Source organism: Syzygium oleosum, unplaced genomic scaffold (genome assembly GCF_021117445.2).
Source record: "Syzygium oleosum isolate NSW1041296 unplaced genomic scaffold, Sole_v2.1 Sole_v2.02, whole genome shotgun sequence".
NCBI classification, from domain to species: domain Eukaryota; kingdom Viridiplantae; phylum Streptophyta; class Magnoliopsida; order Myrtales; family Myrtaceae; genus Syzygium; species Syzygium oleosum.
In genome coordinates this window covers 11752261-11777046 of record NW_026607486.1, presented here as the reverse complement: position 1 = coordinate 11777046, position 24786 = coordinate 11752261, and the positions used below count along the sequence as shown (strand labels likewise).

The 24786-nt window shown below is 44.5% G+C and overlaps 3 protein-coding genes and 1 pseudogene across 3 annotated transcripts; 2 read left to right on the top strand and 2 right to left on the bottom strand.

Annotated features, from left to right (window-relative positions):
* Positions 1-846: 846 nt before the first annotated feature.
* Positions 847-2304, top strand: LOC130137434 (germin-like protein subfamily 1 member 7). The gene is made up of 2 exons (XM_056308735.1): positions 847-1292; positions 1406-2304. The coding sequence occupies exons 1-2, from the start codon at positions 1116-1118 to the stop codon at positions 1976-1978; spliced, it is 750 nt and encodes a 249-aa protein (XP_056164710.1). The 5' UTR covers positions 847-1115; the 3' UTR covers positions 1979-2304.
* Positions 2305-3742: 1438 nt separating this feature from the next.
* On the bottom strand, positions 3743-4542 carry LOC130137442 (germin-like protein subfamily 1 member 17). The gene has a single exon (XM_056308745.1). It carries the CDS (start codon positions 4497-4499, stop codon positions 3828-3830), a length of 672 nt encoding a protein of 223 aa, XP_056164720.1. The 5' UTR covers positions 4500-4542; the 3' UTR covers positions 3743-3827.
* An 841-nt stretch (positions 4543-5383) lies between these two features.
* LOC130137428 (germin-like protein subfamily 1 member 7) lies at positions 5384-6450 on the top strand. Its single transcript, XM_056308716.1, has 2 exons — positions 5384-5624; positions 5747-6450. The coding sequence occupies exons 1-2, from the start codon at positions 5513-5515 to the stop codon at positions 6295-6297; spliced, it is 663 nt and encodes a 220-aa protein (XP_056164691.1). The 5' UTR covers positions 5384-5512; the 3' UTR covers positions 6298-6450.
* A 16827-nt stretch (positions 6451-23277) lies between these two features.
* LOC115681572 (germin-like protein subfamily 1 member 19) lies at positions 23278-24255 on the bottom strand (annotated as a pseudogene).
* Positions 24256-24786: the final 531 nt, after the last annotated feature.

The following is a 24786-nucleotide window of genomic DNA, read 5'->3' as shown; positions in this document are numbered from 1 at the left end:
TTATTTGATCTTTTCTTTGTACTATAAATATTGGCATGTACATGTACAGAATACATACAACAAGAACATTTTCAATATTTCTTCTTCCTTTACATTTTCTGTCACTGAACATTTTCTCCTGAAGAGGCCTCGGCTCAGAGCCAAAGGCACAGGATGATGCCAAAGCCAAGGGGACAAATGTTTGAAAGAACTTCATCATGGAAAAATTTCTGAGCTTGGTGGTCTTGGTAATTCTGCTTCGTTGAGAATTGTTGTGAAATGCGGAATGTTTAGCAACTCTATACATTGGCGTCAGTCATTTGACTTTGTCCCAGTCAATTGGCCTGCAGGAAGAAGCAGAAGCCAGGAACGCTGCCAAGTCCACGACAATTGTTTATACTTCCGTGCTGCTGGGGAATCATTCTGCAACCTCAACCACCTCATGTTTCTGCCTTGCTTGAAAAAATAAACGAGTTCTCATAGAGAATTAGTCATTCGATCTTTGACGAGAAGAGATCCACTTCACTTTTCATCTTTTCCCATTCTCAGATTTTCTAGTCTACAATGGATGCCTACGGCTAATTCAACTTTAGATGCCACGTTGTAATTTTTAGAGCGCGGGTAATCAAATTGAGGGAACTGATGGTTTGTGGATATGATCCCTTTAATGTGAACATCCTGCATGTTTGTATAAGAAAGTATACTTAACATCTATAGGAAGTGAATAAGTGGTTTCCCGGTGGAGGATGGAGATGCATGTGAACACACAGGTTCCTACATCATTTTTAATGGACAGATTGATTTGATCAAACGATGCACTTAGAGAAGAATCGGCCCTCGCTCAATCTAGCTGAGCTAGAATCCGCGCACGACATCTAAACAGTAAAGAAGGAAACCGAAGATTTAGAGATGATTGAAGAAGTCCATTTCTATATCAGATAACAAGCCTTTTCTTATCTGGGGAAGAGGATGGGTCAAAGTAAGAGGCTTTTCGAGTTTTGGAACAATTCATCTCTGGGAATAAGATATTAACAAGCACATAGGAGACCTGGTATAGGTCTGGCCGTGTTGCTTATCACAGAAAATTTAATACTGGGTCAACATCACCATCTTCTATAAAAAGGGATCACTTCTCCATGCAAGACATCCCGCTCCTATCTCAAGCAAACAAAAGAAGAGAAGATATCGAAGCCCCAACTCTCCGGTGCACAACCCCAATGAAGTTTCTTCCAACTTGCCTTCTCATCCTTGCTCTGGCAACAGCCACCGCTTTTGCCTATGACCCCAGTCCTCTTCAGGACTTCTGTGTGGCCATCAATGATCCCAAAGGTAGGACCTCTGCTGTAGCGTCACTAGTATATTTCCGTTCTAATGATCCTAAAGGAATTGCTCCAGAAAGAGTTTTTGCTTGAATAAGCCTAATCACACAAATTCCGTTTCTTATGCAGTATTTGTGAATGGAAAGTTTTGCAAGGATCCAAAACAAGTCACAGCAGATGATTTCCTCTTTAAGGGGTTCAGATACCAGGGGAATACTGCAAACCCGCTCGGATCGAAAGTCACCCTCGCTTTTGTGGACCAATTCCCAGGACTCAACACTCTCGGCATTTCCATGGCCCGTATTGACTTCGCTCCGGGTGGCCTGAATCCTCCCCACACTCACCCTCGTGGGTCCGAGATTCTGGTCGTCGCTGAGGGCACGCTACTCGTCGGCTTCGTCACGTCCAACCAATTAAACAACACTCTCTTCACCAAAGTCTTGTACAAAGGGGATGTGTTTGCGTTCCCAATCGGTCTCATCCACTTCCAGCTGAACATTGGAAAGACCCCCGCACTGGCCTTTGCTGCTCTGAGCAGCCAGAACCCAGGAGTCATTACCATCGCTAATGCGGTGTTCGGATCGAAGCCGCCCATATCGGCCGATGTTCTCACCAAGGCCTTCCAAGTGGACAAGAAGGTTGTTGACTACCTCCAGGCGCAGTTTTGGTACAACAATTAAGCGGATACGTTGACCTCCAAGACATCGGATTACCCCTACATTGTCCACACATGATTGCTTAGTTTGACAATTGTTTCTAAATAAGAGAAGTGCTCTTTGTTAATGGCGAATGTTTCAGTACTACAGGATCATTCTTTATGATTGATTCGAACCAGACTCGCTTAGGTTTATGTGTATTTGATTTCTTCTTTCACTTCCAACAGATACTGCAGTTGCACTTTCTCCCAAAGAACTCTTTATTGCTCATGTTTTGTGCTGGAGTTCGTGTTGGATATCAGAATGTGTGGTCATCTGTTGTCTCCGTTTGCATGGATTGTGATACAACTGTTAGCAATTAATGTGTAATCTCCGTTTCCATTTTGCCTAGATTAGTCATGTTTAATTAAGAAATTATGCCACGGAGGTGATTGTGATGGTTTGACATTACTAACTGTGACGCATTCTAATCTTATGGATAGGCGGGGTGTGAGCAATTTTCGGAACTATAATACTCTCTCGGTGTACTAAAAGTTTCTTACTAAATGACATGATGGCATGCACCATCTTAGCAAGTACGTTCGAAGTCGGTAATCAAAATTAAAAACCGTAGAAACAGAAAAGGAGGACATGTATACAAAAACAACAACCAAAGAAATTTTAGTTTATATTTGGTTATCTTCCTTTTCAAATATGGCAATAGATGTCCTCTTAAGCATTATTTCACACTTTCATTTGTTGTATGCACGACAATCCTTGAAGCTCTTCATATGTTTGAATGCGAGCACACCAAGTAAAGGAAATCAATTCCTTGAACGGCCATAAAGGTGACAGATGCACATCATGCCCCATTGAACGTAATGTCAAGAAAAAAGAATAAACAAAGACGAAGATGACGAATTTCTCTTTGTATTTTCGTAGTATTTGCTGTTAAATTTTATGAAGGAAAACGAGGGTCTATGAGTTGTATGTTTAGACTCCGAACGAAATGATATTGATTATTGATTTAATTTAGTTTAATTAATCACAAAATTGCTAATTGGTAAAAATGTCGACAAAGCAGGGTAAAACGAAGAGCGCGTCAATTTTCAGTCCAATGGGCGGCCCATTAATTAGTTATGAAAGCCACGTCGCGAAATAGAAAAAAGTGAAATTGGAAAAATGGGGAATTTGTTAGTGACATGGTTGTCGAGATGAGATCCATAAGCCTAATCATGTGGTCCATCACCTGGCTTTTCTTCTTTGGTCCAACGATCAAAAAATTATTGTCGCAGTGCTTCAAAAAATTCCTTCTTCTACGCGCATGAGCAGTTGCTCTCATGTTGTTTTTTTCCCCGAATGCACTCCAGTGATGAAAGGCACCTGCTTGAAATGCGTACGTAATTGTAATTGAGTCACGCCATATTTTGAAAATCCTTGCACGTTTAAATTGATCTCCGTTCCAGGTGCCCATATTGATTTTTCCTGAATGTTATCAATTAAATTTCGCTTGACTAAAAATTGCATCAAAGTAAAGATCCAAACTAATCCAAAATTAGCCCTCCGAATATATGAAATTTGTTTCCTTCCAGAATTACAGAGAAATAAGTCGGAAATTTTAAGAAAAAAAATTACTACTTATGTCCTTTTGCCGATGAGATGCAAAATGCAAGTTCACTGCTCATATTTAATGCAAGATTCACTATGTGGCATACAGTTTCATCTCCATAAACAATGTAGAGCCACGCACACATTCAGCGAGAGAGAGAGAGAGAGAGAGAGAGAGAGAGAGATGACAAGCTATTGTACTAGTATCCAAAAGTCAGTATGTTATTCAAAAGAATTTTTCTCTGTGACGTAATGAACAAACACAATTGTTCTTGTGAACATCTGTCTAATGGTTGTCAAACCAGTTCTGCGCCTGGAGATAGTTGATCAGTTTGCTGTCCACTTGGAAGGCCTTTGTGAGGACGTCGACATTGATGGGCGGCTTCGACCCAAAGACTGAATTCGCGATTGTTATGAGTCCCGGGTTCTGGCTGCTCAAGAAAGCAAACGCCAGTGCATTGGTTTGTCCGATGTTCAGCTGGAAGTGAATGAGGCCTTGCGGAAACACGAAAACATCTCCTTTGGTCAGGACTTTGGAAAATAGAGTGTTGTTCAATTGGTTGGATGTGACGAAACCGACAAGAAGCGTGCCCTCCACGACCGCAAGCATCTCCGTTCCACGAGGATGGATGTGTGGGGGGTTTAGACCATACGGAGCAAAGTCGAGGCGGGCCATGGCGATGCCGAGAGTGTTGAGTCCCGGGAATTGGTCGACGAAAGCAGTCGTCACTTTGGATCCGAGCGGATTCGATGTGTTCCCGGGATATCTGAACTTTGTGAACGAGAAATCATCTGCTGTGGCGAGCTTCGGGTCCTTGCAGAACATCCCATTCACAAACACCGCAGAGTTGGGGTTATCCGCGGCGACACAGAAGTCCTGAAGAGGACTTGGGTCAGAGGCAAAGGCACAGGAGGATGCCATAGCCAAGAAGACAAATATTTGAAAGAACTTCATCATGGAAAAATTTCTGAGCTTGGTTTAGTCTGTATCGGTAATTCTGCTTCGTTCAGAATTGTTGTGAAATGCTCCATGAGTAGCAAATCTACATATAGGAGTCATTCATTTGACTCAGTCCCAGTCAATTGGCCTGCAGGAAGCAGCCGAAGCCAGGAACGCTGCCAAGTCCACGACAATTGTTTATTCTTCCTTGTTGCTGGGGAATCATTGTAAAACTAAACGCGTTCTCATTGAGAACTAGTCATTCCATCTTCGACGAGAAGGATTCCCACTTTGCTTTTCATCTTTTTATATTCTCGGATTTTCTAGTCTATAATAAATGCATAGGCCTTTACCAAAAAATAAATAAATAAATAAATGCATAGGGCTATTTCAAATTTAGATGCTATGTTCGAATTTTTAGAAAACGGGTAATCAGACCTAGAAAACTGAGGGAACAGATGATTTATGGATATTCCTTTAATGCGAACACCCTGCATGTTTGTATAAGAAAGTAAACATAATATCTATAGGAAGTGATTTAGTGTTTTCCAGGTGGAGGATGGAGATGCATGTGAACACATTGGTTCGTACGCCATTTTTAATGGACATATTGATTTGATCAAACGATGCCCTTAGAGAAGAATTGGCCCTCGCTCTGTCCAACCGAGCCAGAATCAGCACAGGACATTAAAACAGTAAAGAAGGAAACCGAAGGTTTAAAGATGATTGAAGAAGTCCATTTCTATATTGGATAACAAGCGTTTTCTTATGTGGGAAAGCGGATGGGCCAAAGTAAGAGGCCTTTTGAGTTTTGGAACAATTCATCTCTGGGAATAAGATATTAACAAGCACATAGGAGACTTGGTATAGGCCTGGCCGTGTTGCTTATCATAGAAAATTTAATACAGGGTCAACACCACCATCTTCTATAAAAAGGGATCACTTCTCCATGCAAGACATCCCGCTCTTATCTCAAGCAAACAAAAGAAGAGAAGAATATCCAAGCCCCAACTCTCCGGCGCACAACCCCAATGAAGTTTCTTCCAACTTGCCTTCTCATCTTGGCTCTGGCAACAGCCACCGCTTTCGCCTACGACCCCAGTCCTCTTCAGGACTTCTGTGTGGCCATCAATGACCCCAAAGGTAGGACCTCTGCCATAGAGGCGTCACTCGTATATTTCTGTTCTAATGATCCTAAAGGAAATGGTCCAAAAAGAGTTTCTCCTTGGATAAGCCTCATAACACGAATTCCCTTTCTTATGCAGTATTTGTGAATGGAAAGTTTTGCAAGGACCCAAAACAAGTCACGGCAGATGATTTCCTCTTTAAGGGGTTCAGATACCCGGGGAATACTGCGAATTCGCTCGGATCGAAAGTCACGCCCGCTTTTGTGGACCAATTTCCTGGACTCAACACCCTCGGCATTTCCATGGCTCGTATCGACTTCGCTCCGGGTGGCCTGAATCCTCCCCACACTCACCCTCGTGGGTCCGAGGTTCTGGTCGTCACTGAGGGCACGCTGCTCGTCGGCTTCGTCACGTCCAACCAATTAAACAACACCCTCTTCACCAAAGTCTTGTACAAAGGGGATGTGTTTGCATTCCCAATCGGTCTCATCCACTTCCAGCTGAACGTAGGAAAGACCCCCGCACTGGCCTTTGCTGCTCTGAGCAGCCAGAACCCAGGAGTCATTACCGTCGCTAATGCGGTGTTCGGATCGAAGCCGCTCATATCGGCCAATGTTCTCACCAAGGCCTTCCAAGTGGACAAGAAGGTTGTTGACTACCTCCAGGCACAGTTTTGGTACGACAATTAAGCGGATACGTTGACCTCCAAGACATCGGATTACCCCTATATTCTCCATACATGATTGCTTCTTAGACTGACAATTGCTTCCCAATAAGAGAAGTGCTCTTAATGTAACTGATGGTGATTGTTTGAGTAACAAAAATATTCGTTGTGATTGATATGAACCAGACTCGCTTAGGTTATTGCGTGTTTGATTTCTTCTCATACTTCCCACAGATTCTGCCGTTGCACTTTCTCCCAAAGAGCTATTTATTTCTCATGTTTTGTGTTGGAGTTTGTGTTGGATATTAGAATGTGTGATTATCTGTTGTCTCCATTTGCATGGATTGTGATACGGCTGCGAGCAATTAACGTGCAATCTCTTTCCATTTTGTCTAGATTTGTCACTATTATGCCACTGAGGTGATTCCGATGGTTTTACATTAATAACCGTAACACATTCAAATCTTATGGATAGGCGGGGGGTGAGCAATTTTCGGAACTATAATACTCTCTCCGTGTACTAAAAGTTTCTTACTAAATGACATGGTGGCATGCGCCAAGCCATCAAGGACGTCTGGAGTCACTAATCAAAATTAAAGACAGTAGAAAAATAAAAGGAAAGCGTAAATAAAAACAACCACCAAAGAAATTTTTGTTTATATTTCGGTATCTTTCCTTTCCGATATGGCAACATATGCCCTCTTAAGCATTATCTCACGCTTTTATTTATTGCATGCACAACAATCCTTGAAGCTCTTCATATGTTCTGAATGAGACGACACCAAATAAAGGAAATCAATTCCTTGAATGGCCATAGGGGTGATAGATGCACATCATCCCCATTGAACATATTGTCGACAAAGAAGGGTAAATGAGGACGAAGACGACGAATTTCTCTCTCTTTTCCTACTATTTGCTGTTAACTTTTGTAAAGGAAAATGAGGGCCTACGAATTGGATGTTTAGACTCGGAACCAAAATGATACTAATTACTGATTTAATTAAGTTTAATTAATCACGGAATTACTAATTAGTAATATTGTCAATAGAGAAGGGCAAAACGGAGAGCGCACTAATTTTCAAGAAAAAAGAATTACTACTCATGTCGTTTTGCGGATGAGATGCAAAATGCAAATTCTCTGCTCATAGTTCATGTAAGATTCACTATATGGTATACAGTTTCATCTCAATAAACAATGTAGAGCCACGCACACATTCAGAGAGAGAGAGAGAGAGAGAGAGAGAGAGAGAGAGAGAGAGAGGTGACAAGCAATTGTACTAGTATCCAAAAGTCAGTATGTTATTCGAAAGAATTTTTCCTTGTGATGTAATGAACCAACACATTATTCCTGATGGTTGTCAAACCAGTTCTGTGCCTGGAGATAGTTGATCAGTTTGCTGTCCACTTGGAAGGCCTTTGTGAGGACGTCGACATTGATCGGCGGCTTCGACCCAAAGACTGAATTCGCAATTGTTATGAGTCCCGGGTTCTGGCTGCTCAGGAAAGCAAAGGCCAGGGCATTAGCTTGCCCAATGTTCAGTTGGAAGTGAATGAGGCCTTGCGGAAACACGAAAACTTTCATGAAGACCGCTGCTCGACCGCCGCTCTGAAGACTGCCGGAAGGATTTAAGGTGAAAATCTAGAGGGGAAGCTTTGTATTTTTGTCCCATATAAAAAGATCGCATTAGAGACCACCCAGTGACCTCAGGAATCCAGCTCAATGACCTTCTGTCCCCCTGATTTTCTCCCATATAATAAAAGAAGCTTTTTATATTCTGCTTGGACTTGTCGCTCTGGTTCTCAGAGGTTTGTCTTTGAATGGAGAACGCGGAGAAAGTTCGGCTGGTTCGGTGTCCCAGGTGCGCGAATCTGTTGCCGGAGCTCTCTGATTACTCTGTTTATGAGTGCGGTTGTGACATTCCGAAATTGCCCATTTGGGATTTATGAAATGAGTGGTTTTATGAACGTACTTGTAGCTAGGTCTCGCTCGGAACTGGCTATTCCTGGTATACTAACCATTAGGGAAGGGCTAATTAGGGATTTAAATTCTTGCGACTAAAGAAATTCGGTTGTGAACTGACTTTCGACCATAGAATCGTCGATGTGACATTTTGAGCCAATGTAGGCCGATCTTAGGATAGTTATGGGCCGGTTCGTCATTGTCATACGAGTGGATCACGGGTGATTCCATTTGACCACGAGGTGAGTTGATGAACGATCCAGAACCTATACCGAACGATCGCGCCCATCGGAACTAGCGATCGATCCTCGCGAGGTCGTCACGATTCGAACGAACTTGCACCTGACTTGATTTAGTATCAGTCACGGGTCGAATATGCGAATTTCTCCAAAAGCCGCCCGTTAGTCCGAGACACGCTCAAGTTACGTTATTCAAAATTCAGTTATTAAATTAGAGATCAATTTGGGCATTGAAAATTTAGGAAGTCACGACAGGACATTTGGACGACGTTGTTATTAGCATGTTCAGTCTTGGATTTTCCTGGATCCTTTAGAAAAATTAAATTTCTGCGAAGGATGGAAAATGACCGTTTTACCCTTAAGAGTTTATTAAGGACAAGTGTTAAAGGAGAATGGCATTTTGGTCATTTTGCCCTAACTTCAGAAATGAACAATTTTGCCCTTGGAATTTTGTGAAATTTCCAAATTGCCCTTGGATATTTTTGGAAAAGATTTGATCTCGGCCGTCGATCTTAGGATAAGAACGAATCTCGGCCGTTGATTGAAAAGTAGAGAGAAGGGCAAGATGGTCATTTTGGCCATAAAGGGAATTCAATTATTGGGTGCATTATTTAAACCCATTTTCTCTCTCTCACCTCTCATTTCTCTCCCCTCCCTCACGGCAAACTCTCTCTCTCCCCTCTCCCCCTCACCGATCACCCTCTCTCCCTCTTGGCCACGTCGCCGCCGCGCCACCGTCCGCCCGATCGCCGTCCGCCGTCGCCGAACCGCTCGCCGTCGCCGATCGCCGCCGTGAGGCCGCCGACCGCCACTCCATTTCACTCTAGCCGAGCTAGCCTAGAGTCCAAGTAAGTCGCAATCTAACCCTTGCCTAGGACATCGGGTATTATCGGACTCGTTTAGACGCGGTTTATGGTAGTTTAGGGGTTGATTAGGGTGTTGATCGTGGTTGTTGGTGGCTGATCATGGCTGTTAGTGGCTGTTGCGTGTTGGATTAGACATTTAGGAACGAGTTTTGTGGGTTGGAGATCCATGGGAGTGAGCTAGAACTTGAATCTTGGTTGTTTACTTCAAAACTCGGATTCGTGACTACTGTACCCATCTGATTTACTATTTTTATGGAGAATTTTGTGGGCCAAATTTGAGGAAGTTTTCTTCATGAAAGTTTCTCCCAACATCTTGAAGTATAATATATTTTAAATTTGGAATTTTTGGAGGCCATTTGAACTGCACGAAAACCCATTTTCAGACCGTCTTAAAACTGCCCGAGACACTGTTCATCCCGACCTTCTTGTCTTACCGAATTTTTATAAAATTTTCCAGATCTATTTTCAATAAATTTCCTTCACAAAAGTTGTTGGAAACTTTCTTTTCTATGACATATAAAAATTTCAAATCTTTTCAAGGTGATTTTGGTGTTGAAAGAAATGTATTTTGAGGACAAAACAGTCTGTTAGAGCGAACTGATTTTGGTCTGATTTCGAGGGACAAAAAGGCTTGGTTGCAGGTTGAACCGGATTTCGTGTTCTTCATAAGAAATGTTTATCAAGATATTTTTTTATGATATATCCAAAATTTAGAATTTTTGGAGTTCATTTATTATTTATTTTGATGGGATTTCGGTCACTGTGTAAACTGCCAAGATTTACCCTGATTCTATGGATGTTCATTTTTATGAGCGGAATGGTGGGGGTGTCAAGGTTGAATAGTTGCTGCCCTCGTGACTGGAATTGATGCTTGATGTGTGTGTTTGTATGTGGGCTGAATTGAAATGGTTGAATTGGGTGCATTTAATTAATGTTCGAGTATGTGAACGTGTGAGATTTGAGGCGTGTGATGTGCGTGTGATCACTAAAAAGCCCTGAGGCGTGTTTACGCGGGGTACAGATAAAATACGGTGTGTTGGTATGTTCGTGTGATCACTAAATCCCTGAGGCGTGTTTACGCGGGGAATTGAACCGGCCTGAGGCGTGTTTACGCGGGTCGTGATACGACTGTGGGATCGGACCGAGGCGTGTTATGCTCGGGTTGCGATCATGTAGGCCTGATGCGTGTTTACGCGGGCTGAGGAAAGAAAGTGAGAATGGGATCGGACCAAGGCGTGTTATGCTCGGGTCGCGATCATGTAGGCCTGATGCGTGTTTATGTGGGCTAAGAAAAGAAAGTGAGAATGGGATCGGACCGAGGCGTGTTATGCTCAGGTCGCGATCATGTAGGCCTGATGCGTGTTTACGCAGGCTGAGGAAAGTGATTGAGCACGAGATGGTGCGATGTGGCAAGTTAAATGAAAATGATGTGGTGGTGCGTGAACGAATGTGAATTGTGGAGTTCGGAAATGTGGTGTGTTTGACATGTGCCTTCGAGCATGAGATTGGGTGGGAAAGTGCATGCGATTTGTAAATGTGAATGTAAGACTAACGTGCAGGTTGCGTGTATTGAAAACCAGGTCAGTACGATTGTGTGGACGTTGTTTGTGTGTTGCTTGATTCGGTGTCTGGACTTGTCTGGAATACGTGGTAGCCTAGGTAAGGTTTAGGTTGTGTACTTATTGAGAAGTGTCTCATGGTTGTATCAACCAAACCATTTCAGAGCACCCGCCCAAGCCATGAACCTTCCGTCGCCGCCGCCGCAGCGTTTTGGGATTGTTATGCACACTGATCATGATGTTGTAGAATATCCGATCGAGATTGAGGCCGATTCGGAGTCATCGGATGAGCATGTGCCTGATGAAGATTCGAATGAGGATTCCGAAGAGAGTGAGTCAGAGTGGTCGCCATCTAGAGGGCATAGAGATTAGTTTTGGAGCTGAGGAAGAGTTTGGAAGTGTCCCATTTTTGGTGTAGTGCTTACCCAGGCTACTGATCTTTCTGTGATATCGGTGGTTTGCAGTTTGGTAGTTCAGGGTGCATATTTTGCTTTGTGGTTTGTAAATGGCGGTTGTGGCATAAGTTTTTATTGTAAATGGATATTGTACTTAAATCGAGGTATAGTATAAGATTTTGTGGTTTGGCAATTTATTCTCCCTAGTACCTCTGGTAAATCATTGTCTGGGTGTTTGTTGTTTCCGCCGCAATTAAACTCTGATGGGTTCATTTGGGTCGGCCACGTTTCCTAGGATGTCGCATTAATTCGACCGAAGAGGGATGTCGCGTGCTCGATGGGGTTCGGGACGTGACAGCGGTGCTTGCAGAGCTGTTCTAAACTTTCAATTTTTTCTTTCGTTTCGCGCTTGCTGAGTCAATTTGAGTCCTGCTTAGTTAATGATAACACTGTGGGCAGTAATATGGAGATGAATGGTTCACGATTTGCTAAAAAGTCGTGGGATTGTGTTAGATGCTTTGGTCGGAATGCAATCCTCCAGGCCAAACAACGATTGAACGCCTCTCCATGTCACCATGAGAAACCAATATGAGCGGACCGCAAAACTCGTGTTTGAGATTCACTTCCAGCAATGCCTTGTTCTCAGGAGAAATGGCCATGACTATCTTTTTAGAATTAAATTTGTATTTGCTCTATATTAATGATTAGATTCTTTTCGTAAAATTTTGGAGTTTTCAAAAGATAATATCATCGTGCATAATATTGATGAAGAATTTGAATTTAGAATTGGCATGATGTTTGCTAATGAAGATGAAACTTACAATACATATAATGCATGTGCAATTTGCAAGGGATTTGAAGTGCGAAAATGGACATAAAGCAAACAAAAGTAAAGGAGTATTGCAAAGATGCACATTTGTATGTAATTGCGAATAACACTCTCCACCAATCCCACCTCACGATGCTGATTTAATGTGATAAAATTATTCCATTAATCCTTTTGGCTTACTGATATGCAGCATTCCATTCTAAAAATGCATTTGAGCATGAGAAAGACATAAGGTAATTCTAATACTCTTTTGTGCAGGAACCCCAAAAAAAGTTTGCTTTTTTAATCTTCCTCCAGCAAGCAAGTTGAATGTGGAAGCAATCGATGCATCAGATTTTCAAGGATCTGTTTTTTTGTTTGGGGAAGACTTCTTTGTTTATTGCTTGACATCTTCTATATATTTCTCAACTTCTATTTTCGGAGAGACTGTTGCTTACCTTATATAGAATATATTACCTTGAAAATGGATCATAGAGAAGTTTCGAATCTATAGCTAGAAAGGGAGATGAATATGGTGCATACTCTGGTGGCTAACTATTCTGGCATCCACTTTTGCACTCCCAATTTGACATTGTGCTCATCCGGTGAGCGAACAAACAGAAGTTGGGATTGTTCAGAAGTTTTTATGTAAGCTACAATAAAACTTTCTCCTTCGATTTTTCTTGCAGAAGCAGCTACAATGCATAGATATGAATTTCTCATATGAAGCTTTGAAAAAGAAGTTTCCCTTAAAGAATGCGAGTTTCATCTGGACATCTAGATACTGTCATTCAAATAATAATTTAGTTAAAGATTGAAGAATTACAGCGGCCAAACTTATGTTGCTCCACTCAAGTTCCACTTTGTTCATTTTCGTTCGATGCCTCTCCAAGCTCAGCTACGTCCACATTTTGCGGAGACAATGATGACAAATGCAAATTGCAAGTCGAGGCATAATATACATAAATCATATCCGTCCAGTGCTTTAGAAGACATGGAAACTGTGCCTACATTCAAGAGTGTGTACCCTGTGAACCACTGCTGCCAATTATTGGCGTGATCGGGGATGAAATTGAGTCGATGATTATTAATCTTTCATCATAACTTCTTGAAAAACTCTTGGTTGCGTCTGCAAACAGAAATAACCCAAAATTTAAAGGACAGAAATTTTATCAACAAACAGCTAAATGGAAATGCAGCACCCTATTACAAACAATCGCTATTCTTGGCTGCCAAGACAAGCAAAAACTCCATTTTCCCTGTGATCAAGGTTAATGATAATCATTGACAAAGAATAGCTATTAGTTGAGTATTTTCTTTCTTTCCTCTGCCGCCAAATGGCTAAGAACAGAGAGGGGTCGACGAACCTGGGAAAATGCCGCGAAGAGCACCAAATATCTGGAAATCAGAGTCCAGGATTGGGAATTCCATCTCCCGCCGCTTCAAAGAGGTCTTCTAAGCAAAAGCGGCAGTCTTAATGAAAGTGGAGGTCTTTGAAGCGGCCGTCCTCGAGAAAATGGAGGTCTTGGAAGTGACTATCGAGCGGCTGTCTTTGCGAAAGTGGAGATCTTCGCCACTCGCGAAAATGGAGGTATTCGAGGCTGCGGTCGAGCGAAGATGAAGGAGTTCGATTCTAAGCGAAAACAGAGATGTTTGATCTATCCTAAGCATTCGAAGGACGAAGGAGAAACTCTCTCTCTTCTTTTCTGGGCCGGCGTTCAAATTTTTTGCTGCAAAACGCTGCTAAAAGCATTTATGGGCACCAGTCCAATTCTCAGACGTGTTTATTCAATTATAATAAGTTTGCCACGTGTCAGCCTCTGAATGGATCTGACTAGACAAATGCGCAGCAGATCAGCAGCTGACATGGCGCTTTGGTACTACTGAACATTTTCTCCTGAAGAGGACTCGGCTCAAAGCCAAAGGCACAGGATGATGCCAAAGCCAAGGGGACAAATGTTTGAAAGAACTTCATCATGGAAAAATTTCTGAGCTTGATGGTCTTGGTAATTCTGCTTCGTTGAGAATTGTTGTGAAATGCGGAATGTTTAGCAACTCTATACATAGGCGTCAGTCATTTGACTTTGTCCCAGTCAATTGGCCTGCAGGAAGAAGCAGAAGCCAGGAACGCTGCCAAGTCCACGACAATTGTTTATACTTCCGTGTTGCTGGGGAATCATTCTGCAACCTCAACCACCTCATGTTTCTGCCTTGCCTGAAAAAATAAACGAGTTCTCATAGAGAATTAGTCATTCCGTCTTTGACGAGAAGAGATCCACTTCACTTTTCATCTTTTCCCATTCTCAGATTTTCTAGTCTACAATGGATGCATACGGCTAATTCAACTTTAGATGCCACGTTGTAATTTTTAGAGCGCGGGTAATCAAATTGAGGGAACTGATGATTTGTGGATATTCCCTTTAATGTGAACATCCTGCATGTTTGTATAAGAAAGTATACTTAACATCTATAGGAAGTGAATAAGTGTTTTCCCGGTGGAGAATGGAGATGCATGTGAACACACAGGTTCCTACATCATTTTTAATGGATAGATTGATTTGATCAAACAATGCACTTAGAGAAGAATCGGCCCTCGCTCAATCCAGCTGAGCTAGAATCCGCGCATGACATCAAAACAGTAAAGAAGGAAACCGAAGATTTAGAGATGATTGAAGAAGTCCATTTCTATATCAGATAACAAGCTTTTTCTTATCTGGGGAAGAGGATGGGTCAAAGTAAGAGGCTTTTCGAGATGTTAGCAATTAATGTGTAATCTCCGTTTCCATTTTGCCTAGATTAGTCATGTTTAATTAACAAATTATGCCACGGAGGTGATTCTGATGGTTTCACATTACTAACTGTGACGCATTCTAATCTTATGGATAGGCGGGGTGTGAGCAATTTTCGGAATAATAATACTCTCTCGGTTTACTAAAAGTTTCTTACTATATGACATGATAGCATGCACCATCTTATCAAGTACGTTCGAAGTCGGTAATCAAAATTAAAAACCGTAGAAAAAGAATAGGAGGACATGTATCCAAAAACAACAACGAAAGAAATTTTAATTTATATTTCGTTATCTTCCTTTTCAAATATGGCAACAGATGTCCTCTTAAGCATTATTTCACACTTTCATTTGTTGCATGCACTACAATCCTTGAAGCTCGACATATGTTTGAATGCGAGCACACCAAGTAAAGGAAATCAATACCTTGAACGGCCATAAAGGTGATAGATGCACATCATGCCCCATTGAACATAATGTCAAGAAAGAAGAATAAACTATGACGAAGACGACGAATTTCTCTTTGTATTTTCCTATTATTTGGGAGAAAAGTACCAAAAAAGTCCTACACCTTTTGTATTTGTGCCAATTTAGTCTTAAACCTTTTTTTGGTGTCAATTCAATCCTAAACCTTTTGCATTGGTGCCAATTTAGTCCTAAACCTTTTTTTAGGACAAAAGTACACCACAAGTGCCATAACTTGTGTACAGCGATCACTTTGGTGCCATAACTTTTTTTCGGATCACTTTGGTGCTAACTTTTTTGAAAATCGATCACTTTAGTGCTAATGCTGACGTGGCTCGCCGGAAATCCGAAGTGTCGCTGACACGGCTCGCTGGAGAGGTCCAGTCAGCGTTAAAAACAAAAAACGACGCCGTTTAGCCTGCTGACGTGTATTTTTTTAAAATATTAAATTAATTAATTATAAAAAAAAGCCCTGTAGCAGCGGCGAGGGAGCCCTCGCCGCTGCTGCCGCCAAGCTACCACCGCCAGGAAGGGCCGGCGGTGGTGGGCGCAGTGGTCGGCGAGGGTCGCCGACCCCTGGTAGGGGCCTGACAACCCTCGCCGACCCCCGGCGACCCTCGCCTCGCCCGGCGAGGGCCGGATCCGGCGAGGCTCGACCTCGCCGTTGCTCGGGTCCCGACGGCGAGGTCTCGCCTCGCCCAAGGGCGAGGCCGCGCCTCGCCGTCGCGACTCAGCGACGGCGAGGTCGGCCTCGCCTCGCCGGGCGAGGCGGGACCTCGCCGTCGCGACCCAGCGATGGTGAGGTCCCGCCTTGCCTGGCGAAGGCGAGGCGAGACCTCGCCGTCACCCGAGTCGCGACGGCAAGGTCTCTCCTCGCCGTCGCGACCCGTGCGACGGCGAGGTCGGCCTCGCCTCGCCGGTGAGGCGGGACCTCGCCGTCGCAACCCGTGCGCATGGCGAGGTCCCGCCTCGCCCAGCGCCTCGCCATCGCGACCCAGGCGACGGCGAGGTCCCGCCTCGCCCAGCGAAGGCGAGGCCGCGCCTCGCCATCGCGACCCAGGCGACGGCGAGGTCTGGCTTCGTGATGTAGAATAGTTAGCCTGTGATTATCTTGAACAATGTGATCGCCGTAATCACCGGAACTCTCGGCAGTTTTTCTGATTTTGGGGAAAACAACCATTCAGGCAATTTCCTATATTATCATTTAGGCAGTTTCCTATATTATCATTTAGGCAGTTTCCTATATGACAAGTCAGGCAGTTTCCTATATTACCATTCAGGCAGTTTCCTATATTAGTTTATTAGATGTTATCTTTAATTATTCGGTTTCCATTAGTATTAGGAGTCCTATCTCTATATATAAGATGTCCGTCTTGTAATCAAGTTCACAGTATTATTGAATAAAAATTTCGAGTTCTTTGGAGTTGTTCCAAATTTACGCTTTCTCTCTGCGTCATTTGGTATCAGAGCAGGTTTCTCCTGTGACGATGGTGAATAACGTGAATGTCAATCTCCCCGCTGCTGAGGGCCGTGAGAACGAGCCTATTACGCGGGCTGAGTTCAATCAGTTCGTGGATCAAACCGATCGGAGGTTTCAAGAGATCCTTGATGCCATCCAGCATTTGTCCACAAACCATGCGCCTGGTGTTCTTCCAGCCAAGCGAATTCCTGTCGTTTGTGATCCCAAAGATGCTATGGGGCGTGGAGGAATTCCCCGACATAGGCGTCAAGACAATGTCGAGGATACGGAAGACGAAGACGATGATTTCCAGGAGATGCAGATTCGTGGTGGTCGCCGATACAGGTGATTCCAGGTGGAGCATGTTCGTGGGAATCGACGTCAGGGAGGATATCGACGAGATCTTGAGCAGTATCAACTAAAGGTGGATCTCCCTACTTTCAATGGGAATTTGGATATTGAAGATTTCCTTGATTGGCTTTGGGAGGTCGAAAAATTCTTCGACGCTATGGATATTGACGAGGATCGCCAAGTGAAACTTATGGCGTACAAGTTGAAAGGTGGCGCTTCAGCTTGGTGGGAACAGACTCAATTGACGCGACGTCGACAAGGCAAGGCTCCTATTCGATCATGGGGTCAGATGAAATAGAAGTTGAAGAAGAGGTTCCTCCCAACGGACTATGAGCAACTGTTATTTCAGCAATTCCAAAATTGCAGACAATGAAATAGATCGGTCCAAGCTTATACGGAAGAGTTCCTTCGACTCTCCGCTCGCAATAACCTGGATAAGTCCGAGGCACAACAAACTGCTAGGTACATTATTGGTTTGCGACTTAATATCCTGGATCGGGTTTCTTTGCATCGACTGTTCTCTGTCGAAGATGCCCAGGATATGGCGCGAAAAATTGAGGTGCAATTGGAGAGGACTAGCCCTAGTACTCGTGGTAGCAATTATTCGGGTCATGGGTCATTCGGGAAAGGAAGACAGCCTGATGTTGCAAGTTCTAGTCAACAAACACCTTATTCGAGTCGAGTTCCAGGGGGTACTAGTGGGACGCCTAAGGAAGCAGTCGCAGCAAGCAATCGCACTCCCAATCAGAATACCCAGAATCCATATGCCAAGCCCCAACCGATAAGGTGTTACAAGTGTAACGAGTTGAGCCATCGTTCCAGCGATTGTCCTCATCGTAGAATGGCCAATATCGTTGAACATGACGAAGATGTGTATGAGGAAGATTGGGAAAAGGAAGAAGAAGTGGGAGTGGAAGATGAAGTGGGCGAGCAAGTTAATTGTGTTGTGCGTCGTCTATTGTTTGCTCCGCGAATAGAAGATACCCAGTGGAATCAGCTTTTCCGCGCTCGCTGTACTGTCAATGGCAAAGTATGCGATATCATTATTGACAGCGGAAGTTGCGAGAACATAGTGTCAAAGGCCTTGGTGGATCACTTGCAACTAAAGACAGAGCCGCATCCCGCGCCCTACACGATCGGGTGGATACACGAGGGAGCAGAACTTAAGGTAAACCAATTATGCCGTTTACCTATTTCGATTGGGAAATCATATCAAGATACTATTGTCTGTGATGTTGTGGAGATGGATGCGTGTCATGCTTTACTGGGTCGGCCATGGCAATATGATGTTGATGCTACACACCGAGCTAGGGAGAATACGTATTCTTTTGTGTGGAAAAGGACTAAAATTACTTTGAGACCGAAGAGTAATTCCCCTCATATTGTGAAGAAGCAGAATGCAGGGGTTATGATGAACATCCGAAAGCGTGAAGGGATGTATATGATTGTGGACAAGGGCGACCAGCAAGTTGTGGTTCGTGTTCCCGACATTCTTAAGCCCTTATTAAAGGTATTCGGTAATGTTATGCACGAGGATTTACCCGACGGATTACCTCCTTTGAGGGATATCCAAGCATGAGATTGATTTTCTTCCAGGTGCTAGTCTTCCTAATTTGCCGCATTATCGAATGAATCGAAGGATAATCGATTCTACGGGAGCAGTGGGAGAGCTCCTTCGAAAGGGCTTCTTGCGTGAAAGCAAAAGTCCATGTGCAGTTCCTGCGTTTCTTACGCCAAAGAAAGACGGCACCATGCGTATGTGTGTAGACAGTCGTGCCATTAACCGGATTACTGTCAAGTATAGGTTTCTGATTCCACGACTTGATGATATGCTAAACAGACTTGCTGGATCACGGATTTTTACGAAGATCGACCTTCAAAGCGGATACCACCAAGTTCGCATCCGTCCTGGCGATGAATGGAAAACGGCCTTCAAGACAAGTGCAGGTTTGTACGAATGGCTTGTCATGCCGTTTGGACTCACTAACGCGCCTAGTACTTTCATGCGTTTGATGACTCAGGTTCTCAAACCTTTTCTTGGCAAGTTTGTGGTAGTTTTCTTTGATGATATACTCATATATAGTCCGGATGGGCGTCAACACATGGAGCACTTGAGGGATGTCCTACTAACCTTGCAGCAAAATAAATTGTTCATTAATTTGAAAAAGTGTAGCTTCATGACAGAACGCCTCTTGTTTTTGGGTTTTGTTGTTGGCGCGGATGGACTTCACGTTGATGCAGATAAGGTGACCGTGATTCGCAATTGGCCAGTTCCAAATAATGTTGGCGAGGCTCGAAGTTTCCATGGTCTTGCAACATTCTATAGGCGTTTCATTCGATATTTCAGTACTTTATGGCGTTTGTTTGGGACTGATTTACAGTATAGTAGTTCTTTTCATCCCCAAACGGATGGTCAGACGGAAGTTGTGAATCGTACTATGGCGGATATCATTCGCTGCCTCTGCAGTGATATGCCTAAGCAATGGGACCGGTATCTTGCTCCTGCTGAGTTCGCCTTCAACAACTCGATTAACCGCTCTACCGGTACATCTCCCTTTCAGGTCGTTTATGGGCGTACACCACAGCATACTCTGGATTTGGTTCCCTTGCCCAGGATTCCAGGCTATAGTGTCGCGGCAGAGAATTTGGCGACCAGAATTAATGAAGTCCAAGCTGCTATGGCTAGTCAACTGGCTGCTTCTAATTCAAAGTATAAGGAGGATGCTGACAAACGGCGACATTCGAAAATTTTTGAGGTAGGCGATGAGGTAATGATTTTCCTGCGAAAGGAGCGTTTTCCTGTAGGTACCTATAATAAACTGAAGCACAAGAAGATCGGTCCTTGCCGCATCTTGAAGAAGATCAACGACAATGCCTATGTAGTTGACCTTCCTGGTGATCTCAACATTTCCCCTACATTTAATGTGGCAGACTTATTTGAGTATCATGCTCCCAATACACCCCTCTATCCTAATCATAACTCAAGGGCGAGTTTTTCCGAAGAGGGAGGGAATGATGTAGAACAGTTAGCCTGTGATTATCTTGAACAATGTGATCGCCGTAATCACCGGAAATCTTGGCAGTTTTTCTGATTTTGAGGAAAACAACCATTCAGGCAATTTCCTATATTATCATTTAGGCAGTTTCCTATATTATCATTTAGGCAGTTTCCTATATGACCAGTCAGGCAGTTTCCTATATTACCATTCAGGCAGTTTCCTATATTAGTTTATTAGATGTTATCTTTAATTATTCGGTTTCCATTAGTATTAGGAGTCCTATCTCTATATATAAGATGTCCGTCTTGTAATCAAGTTCACAGTATTATTGAATAAAAATTTCGAGTTCTTTGGAGTTGTTAAAAATTTACGCTTTCTCTCTGCGTCACCTCGCCTTCGCTGGGCGAGGCGGGACCTTGCCGTCGCGATCCAGGCGACGGCGAGGTCGGCCTCGCCTTCGCTGGGTGAGGCGGGATCTCGCCGTCGCGACCCAGGCGAAGGCGAGGTCCCGCCTCGCCCAAGGCGGCGAGGCGAGACCTCGCCGTCACCCGGGTTGCGACGGCGTGGTCTTGCCTCGCCCGGCCGAAGGCGAGGTCGCGCCCGTCGCGACCCGCGACGGCGAGGTCGGCCTCGCCTTCGCCGGGAGAGGTGGGACCTCGCCGTCGCGACCCGGGCGATGGCGAGGTCCCGCCTCGCCCGCGAAGGCGAGGCCGCGCCTCGTCGTCGCGACCCGTGCGATGGCGAGGTCCCGCCGCCCGTCGGCCTCGCCTTCGCCGGGAGAGGTGGGACCTCGCCGTCGCGACCCGGCGATGGCGAGGTCCCGCCTCGCCCGTCGGCCTCCCGCCTTCTCTAGGAGAGGTGGGACCTCGCCGTCGCGACCCGGGCGATGGCGAGGTCCCACCTCGCCTGGCCGAAGGCGAGGCCGCGCCTCGCCGTCGCGACCCGGCGACGGCGAGTCCGGCCTCGCCTGCCGGGCGAGGCGAGACCTCGCCATCGCCCTGGGTCGCGACGGCGAGGTTCCGCCGCGCCGCCGAAGGCGAGGCCGACCTTGCCGTCGCCTGGGTCGCGACGGCGAGGCATGGCCTCGCCGCCGGCGAGGCGGGGCCTCGCCGTCACGACCCAGGCGACGGCGAGGTCTCGCCTCGCCGGGCGACGCTTAGGGTCGCCGGGCCTCGGCCAAGGGCCGGCGACCCTCGCCGACCACTGCGCCCACCACCGCCGGTCCTTCCGGCGGTGGTGGCTAGCAGGCGGCGCGAGGGCTCCTCGAGCCCTCGCCACGCGCAACACTTTTTTATTTTTTAAATTATTTTAATTATTATTATTTTTCTAAAAATTAAAAAATTCGAAAAAAAAGTTACGTAATTTCCACCGTGTACAAGTCAGACCATTTTTTTTTATATAAATGCCATGTCAGCTTTTTGGCCGGAGTCACTAAAGTGATCGATTTTCCTCCGACTTGGCACCAAAGTGATCCGAAAAAATGTTATGGCACCAAAGTGATCGCCGTACACAAGTTATGGCACTTGTGGTGTACTTTTGTCCTTTTTTTAGTGCCAATTCAGGCCTAAACCTTTTGTATTGGTGCCAATTCAGTCCTAAACCGTTTTGTCTTTGTGCCAATTCAGTCATTCCAGCCAATTTTGGCCAAATTTTGCTAACGTGAACGTCGGTCGGCCGGCGGCCGATCACCGTCACTGACGTGGACAACTTTTAATAATATTTGAATTTTTTTTTGAATTTTTTTTGAATTTTTTTCCCTCACCTCTCTCCTTCCTCTAGCCGGTCGCCGGACCGGTGACCGGCCACTAGCGCGACCTAGCCGGCCACTGGCGAGGCTCGCTCTCGCCGGCGAAGGCAAAGGTGAGCCTTGCCATGGCTAGGCGAGGTTGGACCTCGCCAGATCTAGCGAGGTCGTGCCTCGCCCAACCGCCGGTGAGGGTCAAGCCCTCGCCAAAGGCCTTCATCGCGGCCTCCGACGAGAGCTCGAGCCTCGTTGGATTTGGCGAGGTCGAGCCTCGCCGGCAGCTAGGCGAGGCACGACCTCGCCAGATCCGGCAAGGTCGTGCCTCGCCTAGCCATGGCGAGGCTCGCCTTTACTGTGGCCGGTAAGGTCAACCTCGCCGGCCTCTGGTCTCTGGATGGTCGCCAGTTCGGCGACAGGCTGGAGGAAGGAGGGAGGGAAAAAAAAAAAAAGAATAAAAATTCAAAAAATATTATTAAAATTTCATCCACATCAGCGCCGATGACCGGTCGGCATCCACGTTAGCAAAATCCGGCCAAAATTGGCCGGAAAGACTTAATTGGCACAAAGATAAAAAGGTTTAAGACTGAATTGGCACCAATGCAAAAGGTTTAGGATTGAATTGGCACCAAAAAAAGGTTTAGGACTAAATTGGCACAAATGCAAAACGTTTAGGACTTTTTTGACACTTTTCCCTATTATTTGGTGTTAAATTTTATTAAGGAAAACGAGGGTCTACGAGTTTTATGTTTAGACTCCGAACGAAATGATATTGATTATTGATTTAATTAAGTTTAATTAATCACGAAATTACTAATTATTAATAATGTCGACAGAGAAGGGAAAAACGGAGAGCGCGTTAATTTTCAGCCCGTTGGGCAGCCCAGTAATTAGTTATGAAAGGGACGTCGCCAAATTGCAAAAGTAAATTAGAAAAATGGGGAATTTGTTAGGGACAAGCATGTGGAGATGAGATCCATAAGCCTAATCATGGCGGTCCATCACCTGGCTTTTCTTCTTTGGTCCAAGGATCAAAAGATTATTGTTGCGGTGCTTCGAAAATTCGTTCTTTTACGTGCGTGAGCGGTTGCCCTTATGTTGTTTTTTTCCCACGAATGCACTCTAGTGATGAAAGGCACCTCTATGAAATGCGTACTTAAAATTGTAATCGAGTCACGCCATATTTTGAAAATTCTTACACGTTTAGGTTTATCTCCATTCCAGGTGCCCGTATTGATTTATCCTGAATTTTATCAATTAATTTTCGCTTGACTAAATACCGCGTCAAATTAAAGATCCAAACCAATCCAAAATTAGCCCTCCGAATATATGAAATTTGTTTCCTTTTCGGAATTACAGAGAAATAAGTCGGAAATTTGAAGAAAGAAAAATCACTATCCATGTCCTTTTGCGGATGAGATGCAAAATGCAAATTCACTGCTCATTTAATGAAAGATTCACTATATGGTATACAGTTTCATCTCAATAAATAATGTAGAGCCACGCACGCATTCAAAGAGAGAGAGAGAGAGAGGTGACAAGCAATTGTACTAATATCCAAAAGTCAGTATGTTATTTGAAAGAATTTTTCTTTATGTTGTAATGAACAAACACATTATTCCTGTGAACATCTGCCTAATGGTTGTCAAACCAGTTCTGTGCCTGGAGATAGTTGATCAGTTTGCTGTCCACTTGGAAGGCCTTTGTGAGGACGTCGACATTGATCGGCGGCTTCGACCCAAAGACTAAATTCGCGATTGTTATGAGTCCCGGGTTCTGGCTACTCAAGAAAGCAAAGGCCAGTGCATTAGTTTCTCCAATTTTCAGCTGGAAGTGAATGAGGCCTTGCGGAAACACGAAAACATCTCCTTTGGTCAGGACTTTGGTGAAGAGAGTGTTGTTTAATTGGTTGGATGTGACGAAACCGACATGGAGCGTACCCTCCACGACCGCTAGCATCTCAGTGCCACAAGGATGGATAGGTGGGGTTTTACACCATACGGAGCAAAGTCAAGGCGGGCCATGGAGTCCTGGGAATTGTTCGACGAAAGCAGTCATGACTTTGGATCCAAGCGGATTCGATGTGTTCCCGGATATCTGAGCTTTGTGAACGAGAAATCATCTGCCATGGCGAGCTTTGGGTCCTTGCAGTACTTCCCATTCACAAACACTGCAGAGTTGGGGTCGTCTACGGCGACACAGAAGTCCTGAAGAGGACTCGGGTCAGAGGCAAAGGCACAGGATGATGCCAAAGCCAAGAGGACAAGTGTTTGAAAGAACTTCATCATGGAAAAATTTCTGAGCTTGGTTTAGTCTGTCTCGGTAATTCTGCTTCTTTGAGAATTGTTGTGAAATGCTGCATGTATAGCAACTCTATATATAGGCGTCACTCATTTGACTTCGTCCCGGTCAATTGGCCTGCAGGAAGAAGCTGAAGCCAGGAACGCTGCCAAGTCCACGACAATTGTCTATACTTCCATGTTGCTGGTGAATCGTTCTGCAACCTCAACCACCTCATGTTTCTGCCTTGCTTGAAAAAATAAATGATTTCTCATCGAGAATTAGTCATTCCATCTTTGACGAGAAGGATTCCCACATCAATTTTCATCTTTTTACATTCTCGGATTTTGCAGTCTATAATGGATGCATAGGGCTAGTTCAACTTTAGATGCCACTTTCGAATTTTTAGAGCACGAGTGATCAGACATAGAAAACTAAGGGAACTGATGATTTGTGGATATTCTATTTAATGTGAACATCCTGCATGTTTGTATAAGAAAGTAAACATCACATCTATAGGAAGTGAATAAGTATTTTCCTGGTAGAGGATGGAAATGCATGTGAACACACAGGTTCCTACATCATTTTTAATGGACAGATTGAT